General features: G+C 38.2%; 2 protein-coding genes across 2 annotated transcripts in view; one reads left to right on the top strand and one right to left on the bottom strand.

Annotated features, from left to right (window-relative positions):
- vsig8a (V-set and immunoglobulin domain containing 8a) overlaps positions 1-13760 on the top strand; it is a 92555-nt gene that overhangs the window by 38528 nt on the left and 40267 nt on the right. The window lies entirely within an intron of this gene.
- Positions 1-13760, bottom strand: part of LOC113025979 (putative flavin-containing monoamine oxidase A) — a 58602-nt gene that overhangs the window by 35962 nt on the left and 8880 nt on the right. Inside the window, exons 4-7 of the mRNA XM_026174310.2 lie at positions 13478-13592; positions 12727-12884; positions 11745-11834; positions 4073-4157 (exon numbers count right to left, since the gene is read on the bottom strand). Of these exons, the coding sequence (XP_026030095.2) occupies positions 4073-4157; positions 11745-11834; positions 12727-12884; positions 13478-13592 (448 nt within the window). The remainder of the gene's footprint in view (positions 1-4072; positions 4158-11744; positions 11835-12726; positions 12885-13477; positions 13593-13760) is intronic.

Here is a 13760-nt window from a genome sequence, read left to right as displayed (position 1 = left end):
GATGAGGAAAGTGAAACTTGAAAAGCCACTCAAATCAAGACATAACATCAAAGGGGTGATGATTCAGAGATGCAGCTTCTGAATGGCAATTTATGAGGAGTGGTGCAAAAAAAAATCTTTTAAAAAGTATGAAAACTTCCGGCTGTCTTTTTGTAAGCTGTAAAAGATAATCATTTCCATCCTCACAAAAACAACAGAGCAGTCCACAGCGTAAGCCTCAGCAACCTGCTGTGGAGAAAAGGGAAAAAAAAATAGTGACACACACACCTTCTTGCCAGGTAACTGGCTAAGATAATTGCATCTGAAAATAGAAAAATAAATTAATGTGTCAGCTGTTTGATTGAAACATCCATCCATCCATCCATTCGCTTCCGCTTATCCTTTTTCAGGGTCGCGGGGGGTGCTGGAGCCTATCCCAGCTGTCATAGGGCGAGAGGCGGGGTACACCCTGGACAGGTCGCCAGTCTGTCGCAGGGCCAACATACAGGGACAGTTTGATTGAAACAAAGGAGGAAAAAATCACAGTTCTGGCCATAATCCTGGGGAGGTATCCATACCCAGAGCTAATTTAAAAGATACAGGTAATAATGACAAATGAATACCAAAGAAATAGCAGTCGCTACTTACTATCATAAATCTGTAAGGCCATTAGAGATGGGCAGCACTCTTCATCAACCACTTAAACAAAATGTTAAAGATGGAGGTCTGTATCTATGGCCATGTTACAGCACAGACCCTTTATTGAATTACCTATGCATCCCCTTGACACTTATTGAAATTGAAGGCGCAGTAGTCGACATATACACCCTCCCCCATCCATACCTACACCACTGTTCGAGGTTTGCTGTTGGTCTAAGCAAAAGTGGACTTGAGGACAATGACCTCTGAGTCCAAAGCAATTTGTTTACTAATTAATTTAACTATGCTTTGATATTGAATGACTTTTAATTGCTTCTGAATACCTGACTGTAATCTTGACTACTAATTTTAGTGCCAGGAAACCATGCCTTACAGTTTTCTGAATAGAAATGAGAATCTAATTAAGACATACTTTTATGCAGTAATCTCTTATCTGGGCAACAACTTCTTGATATTTCGTATTACTGTTTGACTGCACAACTATTACTACAGGGCTGTTCAGGGCAACTACAGTATTGTGTTGTTTGCTGATGTTATCCCATCATACCTTTAAAATGCATACTATGCAGTGCCCATACAGACAAGTTTTATCTATTATTTATTGTAGCACTGAATATTTTACCACCACAATAAAGGCATGGCAGCTGAAAATGCTCAGAAATGAAGAATGGCATGTTTGAGATGAGGAGATATCATTTTAAAAAAAAAACCAAACCTATTTGATTATACTGTATCGGTTAAATACAATCAAGCTACACTGACTGCACACACAGTGCATTAAAGCCTCAGTGACCATTTCTATTTGTTTGGATGCAAAGGACTAACCACAGCTTTTTAATGATCAGGTTTAACCCCCAAAAATGTAGTTTGTTAAATGGTCACTTCAGACCCTTTTTTTTTTTTTTATATCATCATTTTTATCTTTCAAAAACTAACATCCCTACTGACCTAAAAAAAAAAACAACAACAAAAAAAAAAAACAGTAACAATCAATCTCCAATGACAAAAGCTCATATCGACCATGGTTTAGCCTTCCAGGAGACCAAATTTTCCATAGCAATTATCCATTGGTCAATGAAGGTTTGCAAATTATAGCTATGATTGTTTGTTCTTCAACACTTGCTATATTACTCATCAGGAGAGATGTAAAATATAAAGAGAGAGTGAAATTTATTTCCACTGAGTTTAAACTCAGCAAGATAAAAATCACAGTGCGTTAATTATCTTCACAATCACTTTAGCTCCCACTTCATGTTTAATCCCTAAATTAGGCTCCATTAGTTTCATTCACAGCACAGCAGATACTGACCTAGAATCCTGACTCATGCAGTGTAAGTTGTCAAAATCATTGCTAATGCACTGTTTACCCATTTTTCTACTAGTGTAAACCAGACCTGAATGGCACATTTCCTCACCATTGCCCAAGCCTCTTCTAATTAGAGCAGCTCCTCCTGCACGAGATATGCATCCCACTATACTCAGGTACTGTGAGTTTGCAGTCTTTGAGAACTTTAGCTTCACCGCTTTCAAAATAAATACACACAGACAAGCCCACACAAACGCGTGCACTCACAGCATGTTCTACTAAGAGCTTCCTGAAATGAGAAACAGTAATACGGTGTGAAACTAAATGCTAATTTAGCAGCTGCAAAGCTCTCTGTAACTGTTGCTGAATATTGGATGGTATGCTTAATTGCATTATATTAAAAAACAAACAAACAGAAATTTGAAAATGCTTTTCAGGATTTTTATCTTAATCGTATCTAGTCTCAGATTCTATAAACATACTAACCTATAAACTATTTGCCAAGAAAAACATCCAAATATTTTGCATGTCCACATTTCAAAATTAACACATGGCAACAGATCCTAATTCCACATTCATCATTTTCATGCATAGCAATCTCAATATGCCGTGTGACAAAACAGTTCATAAATCATGAACATGAGTGAAAGAAGGGCTATCAAAAAGAAAAAAAACCTGACGGGACTCATTACAAAAGATGGATGGATGAACAGGGAGGTAAATACAGGAGCCAGGAACAGGTCTAAGATGATGTATTAGAAAACAAATCCTGGTGTGTGTGAATATAGTGGCACATCTTGATGCCAGGCATCCTGTAGACTCGGGAAGTTTGGGGGGTTTTCACATTTTGTAACCAGCTGCCCATTACTCCAGTGACTTTACAATTCGATTGAAATGTCAGCACCAAAAATCTGTAAAAGAGACAGGTGCTGTGCATACAGCAAATATAATTTTAGACTTCAGCCGTCAAAGAGAGACTTGGTATCATTTCGTCTTTATCGTCAATCCCACCTGGCTTGTTCTTTCTCACACCCACAAATCACAAAGCTGCCCAGGTTTACCCAGTTCCCAGAAAATTCAACCTGAAACATGTCACAAAGAGGACTTTAAGCTGCAAACCTTTGTTAAATTTACACCCAACTTCTTTTGGGAGAGATGTCGTCTCAATCACTGGGTTGACTTTGGCTTTCAAGAGTCCCTGTCAACCTCCCCACACTGATTTAGGGCCAAAGTGTGACACTGCCAGAGCAATCCATGCTGCATAATTCAACATTGCTCTCAGACCTGTCTCATTAAGGATCCTGGCTTTGGTCCATGGCTCTGACTATGAGGCTTTGAGTGACAGATCTTTTGCCAGCTTAGTACAAATAGGAACAGACTCAGTATAAGCCTGCACTTCGGATTTAGCTTCAGCCCTTTCCAAACCTGGCAAAACCAAGTGTGCTTCCAGTCACAACTTCAACCTGCATCAACTCCACCCTTGGTGTGTGTCCTACACATGACAAGCACCAGCTGGAAGGCAGAAATCAAATCCAAATCCCAATCAACATCAACACAATTTTCTACTGTAGCTGATTAGATGCTGGGGTGCAGGTATCTCTATTTCCATATGAGGAAAATAAATCAAGGGTTGAGAAAAATCCCCATATATTGTCAGACAGCCACGAGTAAACAAATCACCTGTCTGTAAAAATAATTTTATAGCATTGCTTTCCTTTGAATTTTGGTTCAGCTAAAGCTTATTACAAACAGTCCAAAATATGTAAAGCACTCCCTGCTTTGGTAACTTGAATTTAGAAAGGTTGGTAATGGCATCTTTGCCACTTTCAACTTCCCACAGCTTTCAGTTGTAAGTCATGTTAGACTCCAGTTAAAGTTTTGGCTTTAACATTTGCTGTGGTTCAGAATCGAATCCAGGCAGTCCATGAGCTGGAGACCTGAGTGTACTTCAGCCAAAGTGGCTGCCACACTCTAGAGCTGAAGAAGATTTAGGAAAATCATAGATTTATCTGCATGGATGGACAGTTTGCCACATTTGACAGACAGATGAGTGAGAAGGATATTTGCCTTCTGCATCACTGAGAATTTCATTTAGCAAGTTGACAGTGGTGGGAGACGCACACTGACCTGCCAAATGAGGGGGGCAGGTGACAATCACAGCTCTGCACAAGAAGGTGTCTGTAGCAGTCATCACCCTGGCCCACTCAGCATCCTGTTTAAACACAAACAGGAATACAGTTTTATTTTAAAAACTAAATTTCATTTTGTTTGATATGGTAGAGCTGTTTTAGGTTACTTCTTTGATCGATTTTGGATATAATTTATTACCAATACAGTATACACAAAATGAAGTTCCTTGCCCTCAGTTGTTTGTCCCTTTGTTCTGTTGAATTACCTTTTTTCCCCACCACGGTTAAATTCTGGGGTTTTGTTTTCCATTAAGCCACATTATATAATCATCTTGTTATATATGTGTTGTATATATTTGTTACATTAAGTGAACCGTAGTCCTTGGAGAATGAGTTATGAGGAGAGTTGTTAAATGATAAATCATATTTACTTGTCTGTGTTCATTAAGTATTCCACTAATGTGCTTTTAGAGATCTTTTTAAATGAAGAAAAGTCTGGATTACACAGAGTGGTCAGTGAGACTAGAAATACAGTATATAAAAGCATGTACATTACATTACAGCACATTAAAAGAAAATCCTGTAGTAAGGGGGTTGTGGTAATTCTTCTGTCTTGTTTTTGGTCTATTTCTATTTATTTCACAGCTGATCATTGCAAAGTTGCTTTGAGTAGTTAGCTCTATCCTCATAGTCTAATGGTATTGGCCATTCCCAGCATCATGATGACTACATCGATAATGGCAGAGTACCCCCTCTGCCATTATCGATGTAGTCATCATGATGATGTTAATCACATGCTATAGTTTCACTCACCAGTCTCAGTTTTGATTGAAACAACTTTTAAATGGTGGTTTATGGAGGTAGAGGCAGTGTCAAACTATCAGAAGTAGGAATTTATGTAGACATTTACATCTAAAGATCTGAGATGTAGCTCTTTGTTTTTCACTATTTGGTTTTTTTGCTGTTTCTGTAAGTGGCAGTGACCTTAATTTGCTAGATGTTCACAACTTGGAAAATTGTGGTATTGTGTTAACACAAAGCTTTTATAGAGGTGGTCACACATACTGATTATCAGTTAATCAAATGCTTTTGATTAACAGCACCTGGTTTTTAGTTACCCTCTTAATCCCTAAGAAACCAACAACAACCTTTTATTTGTGGCACTGTTTAAAGCACAGAGTTACAAAGTGCTTCACATTTTGGATAAACATATCGTGTCATATCAAACATATGGTCTTCCATTTATTCCTACATACTTTCACAAGCATAGGTGAAATTAGATGTCAGTTATAGACAAAAATAATAGAATGATGATTAAGGATAAGACAAGCTATTAAAAAGAGTTTTCAGCAGCTTGTAAAAGAAACCACTGATTGTGTAAATCTGATGGGGTACTCCAAAGTTTAGGAGTTGAAACCTCAGCTGTGTGGTTGTCTTTTTCCTTAAAATATAAGACCCAGATCAGATGATTAGAGAGGCTGAGGTCTCAGTAGCTTATATATGCAGGAGCCTGTAGCCATGTTGCGCTTTACATGTTGTTAATAAAAAATTCAGAATGACTCTGAGTTACTTATTGCTTAATGACAGGCTTGGATAATGATGTGCATACCCCCTGCAGAGTGTTCTCCTCTGGATGTTGTAAAGAGGTCTTTCTTTATCGTGGAGCCATCAAAATGTCCGTGCTATCTTCCTGATGGATTTGTTAGAATGGCTTGTTTCAGTGACATTGAGAGGTCCTTTGACCGCATGCTGTGGGTTCACAGAAACAGTTTTCAAATGCAAATGCCTCACTTGGAATCATCTCCAGACCTCTTTACCTGCTTAATGTATGAAGAAGTAACAAAGTTATAGCCCATACCTCTCCATGAAGCAGCTTTTGAGTCAATTGTCCAATTACATTTGAATCACTGAAAGTCGGTGTCTGCATATAAAAATGACTTTTTTTCTCAGCAGGTAAAGCAATATTTTTTTTTTCAATCCCTTAAATTGAAGCTGGTCCGATTTTATAACTTCAGATGGCGTCTGATGGATTCACCAGACACATAAGTTAGAGATAATGGCTGTGCTTTCATTTCAACTGCATTTAGGTGTAAAATAATCATTCTCAGCGAACGTTAGAAAGAACAGAACGTCTGCACTGTGTGAGAAAGAAAAATAACAATGACTTTCACTGGTGCACCTAACTCTCCAGGCAAAGAGGTTGACCTCTAACTGCAAAGCAGTGCTCATGTATTTTTAATCAGTGAGTTTTATTTTAATTTATTTATTAACATTTAATTGTAGGGGGGAAAAAACAAACTGCTTCCTTTCTGATTCAGCATACTCTGATTGACCATTTTTACAAACAGACTTGCAATGACATGAAGCTATAAAAACCAAAAATGGAAGAATTCTTTCACGTTCTTCAGTTAAAATAGCAGTTTTTCAAATATGTGTTTGATTGAACCTCAATTCAACTTGAAATTTTTGACTGTTCAGTGGCAACATTGGGAAATAGGGTAAGGTTACTAAAAAATGCTTTCAGAGGAGGCTGAAGCTTGGCATTTGTTCCTAGTCCTTAGTAGTACTCTTAATCCGTTTGTCTCCATGCTTCGCGAAGGCATAACTCCCAGAGTTACAGCTGGAAAATGTTATAATCAAATGTGAGATTTTGTCACATGCAGTTGTTATCGTGTTTTTATTTTCTGATATCTTTTTCTTATTTTTTTGTTTTGTTTTTGGCAAGGCCATATGTCTGTCGGCAAAAGGTTCCTGAGTGTTATCGCAGCCTCACCAAATGGGACATCTCTGTGTGAAGTATTTTGAGCTTCTCATGCCTGTATTTGTTTCCTTTCTGTGCTTTGCTTCATCTTAAGTGAAGTGAAAACTCCCAATTGCCCGTAGCTGTGAATGTCAGTGTGAATGTGTTTGTCTGTCAATACGTGTTAGTGCTTTGATAGGCTGGCAAAATGTCAAGGGTGTGCCCCGTCTTTCACCCAGTCTGTGCTAGTACACGCTATTGCCTTTTTGTGACCATTTACTTCATAAATGATGCAGTTTTACCTTTAGATATTTTCTAAGTAATTAATATTTATCAGGACTGAGTATATTTTTCATTTGATTGTTTTACTTTAGACACTTATTAAAAAAAACCTCTTTCTTGAGCAGCTTTTTAAATTTTTGGTCTATAAGAAGTAAATTTGCAATGAAAGACAACATAATTTAAGATTTTTGTATGTCTGTGAAAATCTTTATAAAAAGATAAATAAAAGTGCAGGTTCCTTTGTTCTTTGGATGTTGGTTACCTTTTATTCCATTCTCAGTAAAGATGATCCCACACTGCTTCAGTTATGTTGAAGTCTAGGCTCTGGGGAGGCCAAACCATGCCTGATTGTGTCCTATTGTGTTTTTCTGTTTACAGTAGATGTGTTTTCACTGCATTGGCAATGTGTTTGGGATTATTTTCATGCTGAAAAGGGATGCCATCGGCAATCACATGTTTTTCAAATGGTGATGTTTTCAGTCCATTCCTTGTGTAAACCAGCTTTTCTGTTCCTTATGAATGGCTTCTTGACACTGCCTCCATTGAGAACTTCTGATGAGGCTTCAGTGAACAGTAGATGGAACACCTGGAGGGCCAGATGCATCTCTCAGGTCCTGTGTCAGGTCTTTGCTGGAATGTTTCCCTATATCTATTAAGAGGGCATGACTTTCAGATGCTGTTCATCTGCTGTAGAGTTTTTTTTTTTAAGGTCTTCCACTTCTTCTCTTGTCTAGCAGTTTTCTAGGTTTTCTAACACTGCAAATCATGCCAGGATTTGTCAGCTAATAAGTCTTTAGGAATAAACTTGTTGGTGCAAAAATACTATTTTATGTCTGTCAAACTGTGTTACATTTGGCATTTTTCATAGTTTCAACAAAAAAAGGGAACAAATTGTATTTTTGCGACAAGCTGCTAGTGTCACAGTGTCTAAAGGTACAATTTAAGATTGGTTCTTTGCAGAGGTGTGGACTCGAGTCACATGACTTGGACTCGAGTCAGACTCGAGTCATTAATTTTATGACTTTAGACTTGACTTGAAAAAATGTTCTAAGACTTGTGACTTGACTTGGACTTTTACACCAATGACTTGGGACTTGAATTGGACTTGAACCGGTTTACTTGAAAAGACTTGATATTTTACCCCAAATATAAAATTTAACATGCATATTATATAGAGATTGAAAATGTGACGTCATTCACGGGTAGAACCGCAAAGGATTCTGGGAACTCGTGGCAAGCGGTACTAGCGCACACAGGCTTTCAATTAAAATCAGTTATACAGCAATAAAAAGAAACACAAAAATGTCAAGAAGCTGTTGTATTATTAACTGCAATAGCCGGTCGCATGACAGCCACGGGAAGCCGACGGGTAAAGAGATCGGTTGTTATCGGATTACGTCGTTGAAGAGAAATTGTTCGAGCCATGTTTCCGAAGTAACAAAGACGCGACGGATGGCCTGGATTGCAGCCATTCAAAGATCAAATATAACGTCCCAGAACTCTCACAGGTTAGTCTGCTCCAAGCATTTACACGAAGGTCAGTCTGCTGTTGTAGTTAATGCGTCATTTTCATAACATAATTGGTGATATAGGTTACAAGCAAGTCTGGCGCTGAACAGAAATTGTCGCGCTATGCTCCTTTATTTATTGTGCATAAATAGTGAATTGTCCTGACACAATATTGCGTTTCGCTTCTGTTATTATGGTACATTGACAAAAACATATACTTTTATTCACAGGATAAAACAGGGTTTTTGTATCACTAATTGCCCAGTGCGATTACAGACTGCGGTAAAGTGAGCCGTCATTTGTGAGCCGCGGTCAAGCCAGCCGCCTCCTATCCGCGCGGTGATTACAGCATACAATATTGTTGTCACTGCTACATTTCTGTAACGCTACCAGAAATTATTTCCACTACTAATTAATTACCGTTGAGCTCAAAGGTTATATTAATAAACGGTTAAGGAATGTGTATTTATGACGACAATTTGTGAGACTGGTAAACTTATGATACGTACGATGGTCTTTCGTTCTACACGGTGCATTTCAAGGTCCTGCACCCATCTGTCGGTAAACTGTACCTGGGCTTGTTGCAGTGACCTGAAGTTACTAAACTTCATGAGTGTGTGCACTCACTCCAAGAACCGTATAATTATAAATATGCATATAAATATGCTAAGATGAGATAGTTGACTTCATCTAACTAGCAAATGTTGTCCAGGCTACGTTGGTGATACAGTTTTTTTTAATATGTATGATATTTTTGTCATGCGATTTTAAAGCCGGTCCTACAACCGCATCCAAGAATAACATGCAGCTTATCTCAGAACTGTCGGTGAAAATTATTCTTGGAGCTAGGTTTAATTGAGCTGCATTTTAAAGAGGTGCAATTTCACAATTTGTGTATATTTTCTAAGTTCACTATTTTGTCATGTGTTGAGAAAAACACAGATTTAAAAATTACATGGTCTAATATTTACATTTAGCATAACTGCAACATTATTTTTTCGTTTGTTTTTTTTAAAGACTCGAAAGGACTTGAAATTCAAAGTTTCAGACTTGTGACTTGACTCGGACTTTTACACCAGTGACTTGAGACTGGACTCTGACTTGCCTGACATTACTTGAGACTTGACTTGAGACTTGAGGATAAAGACTTGAGACTTACTTGAGACTTGCAAAACAATGACTTGGTCCCACCTCTGGTTCTTTGCTAAGTTGTCTGTTATGTTTAGAGATAACGGTGCAGTGAAATGCTTACACAACTGCTCGTGACCTAAAGAAACAAAAAAAAAATGCTATGAATAAGATAGGAAATAAATGTGAAAATTAAAAAGGGTCAATTTAACTATGAAGGAATAAAATAAAATATAAAAATTAAAGTTAAAAATGAAATGACTGTACAACAACAAATTAGAATGAAGGGTAAATTTAACTGGGAAAGAATAAGATAAAATATATAAATTAAAGTTGAAAATAAAATAAATCACACATGCTATGTGCACTTTCTATGCTTAAATGATTCATGATTACAAGGACTGGACTGGAAAAGCCACCAATCTTCAAAGCAAAAACTTTGAAAGACCTTTACAAAGCCTGGAGAACAATTTTTCAAGACCACTTTGAAAAATGACAAGAAAGTCTGGCTTCTTGGAAGCAAAATCCAAAGAAATGAGGGCTGGTGTGACAAAGTGGATGAGCAGTTGCAATGCTCTCCATTTGTCCCATATGTGTTTACCTTTTTTTTGCACATTATGCACATTATTCTGTTTCTATTTATTTGCTATGATTTGCTATTTGTCAAGTAACATTGCTGCACTCACTATCCCGGGTTTGTTTGTGTAAGCGTTCTATTGCCGGCAAATCAAACATTCTGCAAATTAAGGCAAATACTCAGTTACATGTCTCTCTATATTTTATTATGTTACAGATTAAGTAATTTGTTCATACTTATAATGCTCTTTCTTTTCAGTCTTCATGAGGGTCAGGTGTGGGGAAACGCCTGCCTAGCATTTCCTCATTTTAAAGTCCTGATGATGTCACACGTGACATCAGCAGGTCGAACGAAGTGGAAGTGTTTCTTTGTCCATAGAAATGCTTCCTTTTGTTTGTGTTAAGGTTTAAAGGGACTTGTTGAATCTTTTTCTTTTCCTTAATACAGCCATTTAGTTGTGTAAATGTGCCAATTAGAAGTGTGACGTTTTGTGTCTTTTTAATCATCTGTGTAGAGTTTTAGATCCCTCAGTTCAAGTGAGTGGTACTGCCTTGGCTAATTGAAGGGAAACTGATGGCCCTATTTAAAGCCAGTCTCTACCAGATTCAGATGAGAGAGGAGAGGTGAGCTGTGTTACCAGATCCATGTTCTGTTGAGGTTTGTTAATTGAGTTACTTTGGGGGAAAGTTTTGTTAAGTTACACATTAAATTAAGTTCACTGTAAATAAATTGCTCACGTCTGGAAACCTGAAATGTCTGCGTAGTCTGCTTTCCTACCACCTTCCTTGACGTTCGAGTTTGACTACTTCACAGGTGGATCAGGGTTTCTAGGGAAATGTAAATAAAACACAACTCGAGCAACTGAACTGTAAAAATCACCAAAGAGTGAACTAACTGAACTAACAGAGCATGCAGAACATTTTGGTTACTGCCTGTAAACTGTGGCAACTATGACTCCCAGTCCAGGCAGATAACCGGGTACTAATGAGAGCCGTGATAACTAAGAAAGGTTGAGGGAGCGTGGGGCGTGAAAATGAGAACAAACAGCCCGGAGTGTGGAAAGGCATATATAGTCATCCAACCTGAAGGGGACTATGAGTTGTGGTTCAGAGACGTGAAGTGTTTCTTTTATTTTTGTTTTTGTTCAAAGTAAATATTTGTAGAATATTTATGTCTGCACAGATTTTGTGTCAAAGTTGATGGCTGTAGCTATGGGTGGGTTGTTGGTTTTTTTTTTTTTCAAACAAGAAAATATATTGATGAGAAGCACTGCATTTACATGGAGCCCTCTTAGTCTCTCAGCTGTGGATAAAGGAGACATTCAAGCAGAACAGACAGGGCCTTCACATGAGACAGCCTGTTTCCCTACTGAGGAAGCTGTTATCTCTGTGTCGCGCCTCATCAATCCCTGAGTGAGTCGTTACTGTACCCTACCTGCCATATGGCTGTCACAGCACAACCCAGCCGGACATTCTTCCATCCAACACGGTCTGCCAGACACTCTGAAAGCTGTTGGGTGCCTCCCTGTGGAGAGGCAGATATTAGACTTCAAGGTGTGCTTAAAAACTATTATTATTAATTAACAAAATACTTGACCCCTGCAAATGATCGATTTTTCTATACATTTCAATTTGCATTGCTCTCAAGTGTATTTCTAGGAAAAGTTTCCTGGTTAGTCTTCATAAGCCAGAAAACTGACTTCAGGTAGGTTTTTTGTTTTGTTTTGGGGGTTTTTGCACCAGTGTAAAACAAAATATGAGCAAATGTTCACAGCTGCTTAAGTAGAGAAAAAAACAACAAAGAAGTGATAATGATACATGCACACAAATAAGTGCTGAGGTCGAGAGGAAGGATAAAATACCACAGGAATAAGTTTCTGTTAAGTTGAAACGCTTTTTTCAGTTCACATTTGGTGCCGTGTCATGTTCAGTGATGCTGCGGTACTCATTCCAGGCCATAGCGAGGATGCAATTAAAAGAAAACAGCTCCAGATGATAACAAGTGCAGGAAGTGTGCTAAAACATAGGTTTAAACATCAAGCACTTTGCACCATTTAGCCAAAGGCCTTCTTTTGTCAATTACTTTTTATGCCCCTTTTTTGGCTCTCAGCCCATTTTTACACATGACCATTGTTGGGAGGGAGAGAAGTTTCTGAAGCAATAACACAAAAATGGATCACACAAGTTTTATGCTTCCAGAGGACTTAAAAAGTGGAAAAATCCAATACAAGACTGCGGCTTTAAATGCGAATCAATATTTCGAGGACAAAGGGAGGCAGTGGGATTTTTGGGACATGGATTGGGAGGTGCTAAGTTTAATAGAAAATAAATAAATAAAAAGGTCAGTGTGGCCTGAAGTTTTGAAAAAGCACTTGTGCCAACAATATTGAGTGTGGGGAATGATAATAGGTATGTACCTTTATCTTGAACTCTTGAGCACAACCTGGAGTGCTCTCCAGCAGCTTCAGTAGCCCTCCAGCAGCTGTAGCATACATCAGGAAGAATAGGAAAGACATCTGGGATGGCTCAATTCCAAAGACAGACCTGCTACACAGCCCGATTTCCTCTTTTAGTTCTGTCATGGAATAATACATACTATAGCCTTCACACATGCGATAATAATACACATTTTCCTACAATGACAGTATAAAATTGTTATGAGCTAACCAACACAGAGTACACTGTCAAAAATTCAGCTTGCTACATGAAAGAGCTACCTGAGAGGATGGTAATTATCACTTCTGCAATTATCCTGTCAATTGTAGATGCCTTTTTTAGTTTTCTCTCAATGAATCTGCCGATGCAGTGAGTCACTTGATTTGGCGTAAAGAATTTAATCATTAATAATCTATGCAGCACCCACAATGCAATATCTTGACAAATGCATGCCAGATTTTCTGACAGGGGAGATTCCCAAAGGATTAAAGCACGGTTCCATGCCACCATTATGCTTGCATGCATCATTGTGAGCAAATTCTTGCACATATTTTATTGGTACATTTATCTGCAGTGGAAACTATTTTCTTTCCTAATCTTGTTTTCTACTTTTTGAAGATGAGATATGAGGAACTCAAACTTGAATCTCTGGAGTCTCACCAGAGGAGCTCGACATGTTTGCTTGAGAAAGATTGAGGCAATGAGAAGGTTAAAGGCACTCTTTAAACTGACCTGCAGTCCAAGCGTGTTTCTCAATGTACGTGTGCAGCGTCATGCTGTCCAGTTCTTCAGCATTTGGAGTCTTTGAGGGATCCTGGACGCATACTGTTGCGCACAGTCTGTCAATCTGAATGCAGAGGAAAATCATCACATCACACCCACACGTGATGGTTCACCACTGTGAACCAAAAGTATCCCATTGATAGAGATAATAACAGAAGAATAGCTCAAGGCTGCCAAATAGGATTTTGCCAGTGCAATTTTCCCCACAGTATATTCTTCCTACTGGTACTCT

Source organism: Astatotilapia calliptera, chromosome 7 (genome assembly GCF_964374335.1).
Source record: "Astatotilapia calliptera chromosome 7, fAstCal68.1, whole genome shotgun sequence".
Taxonomy (NCBI): domain Eukaryota; kingdom Metazoa; phylum Chordata; class Actinopteri; order Cichliformes; family Cichlidae; genus Astatotilapia; species Astatotilapia calliptera.
This window is presented reverse-complemented; position numbering and strand designations above follow the sequence as displayed.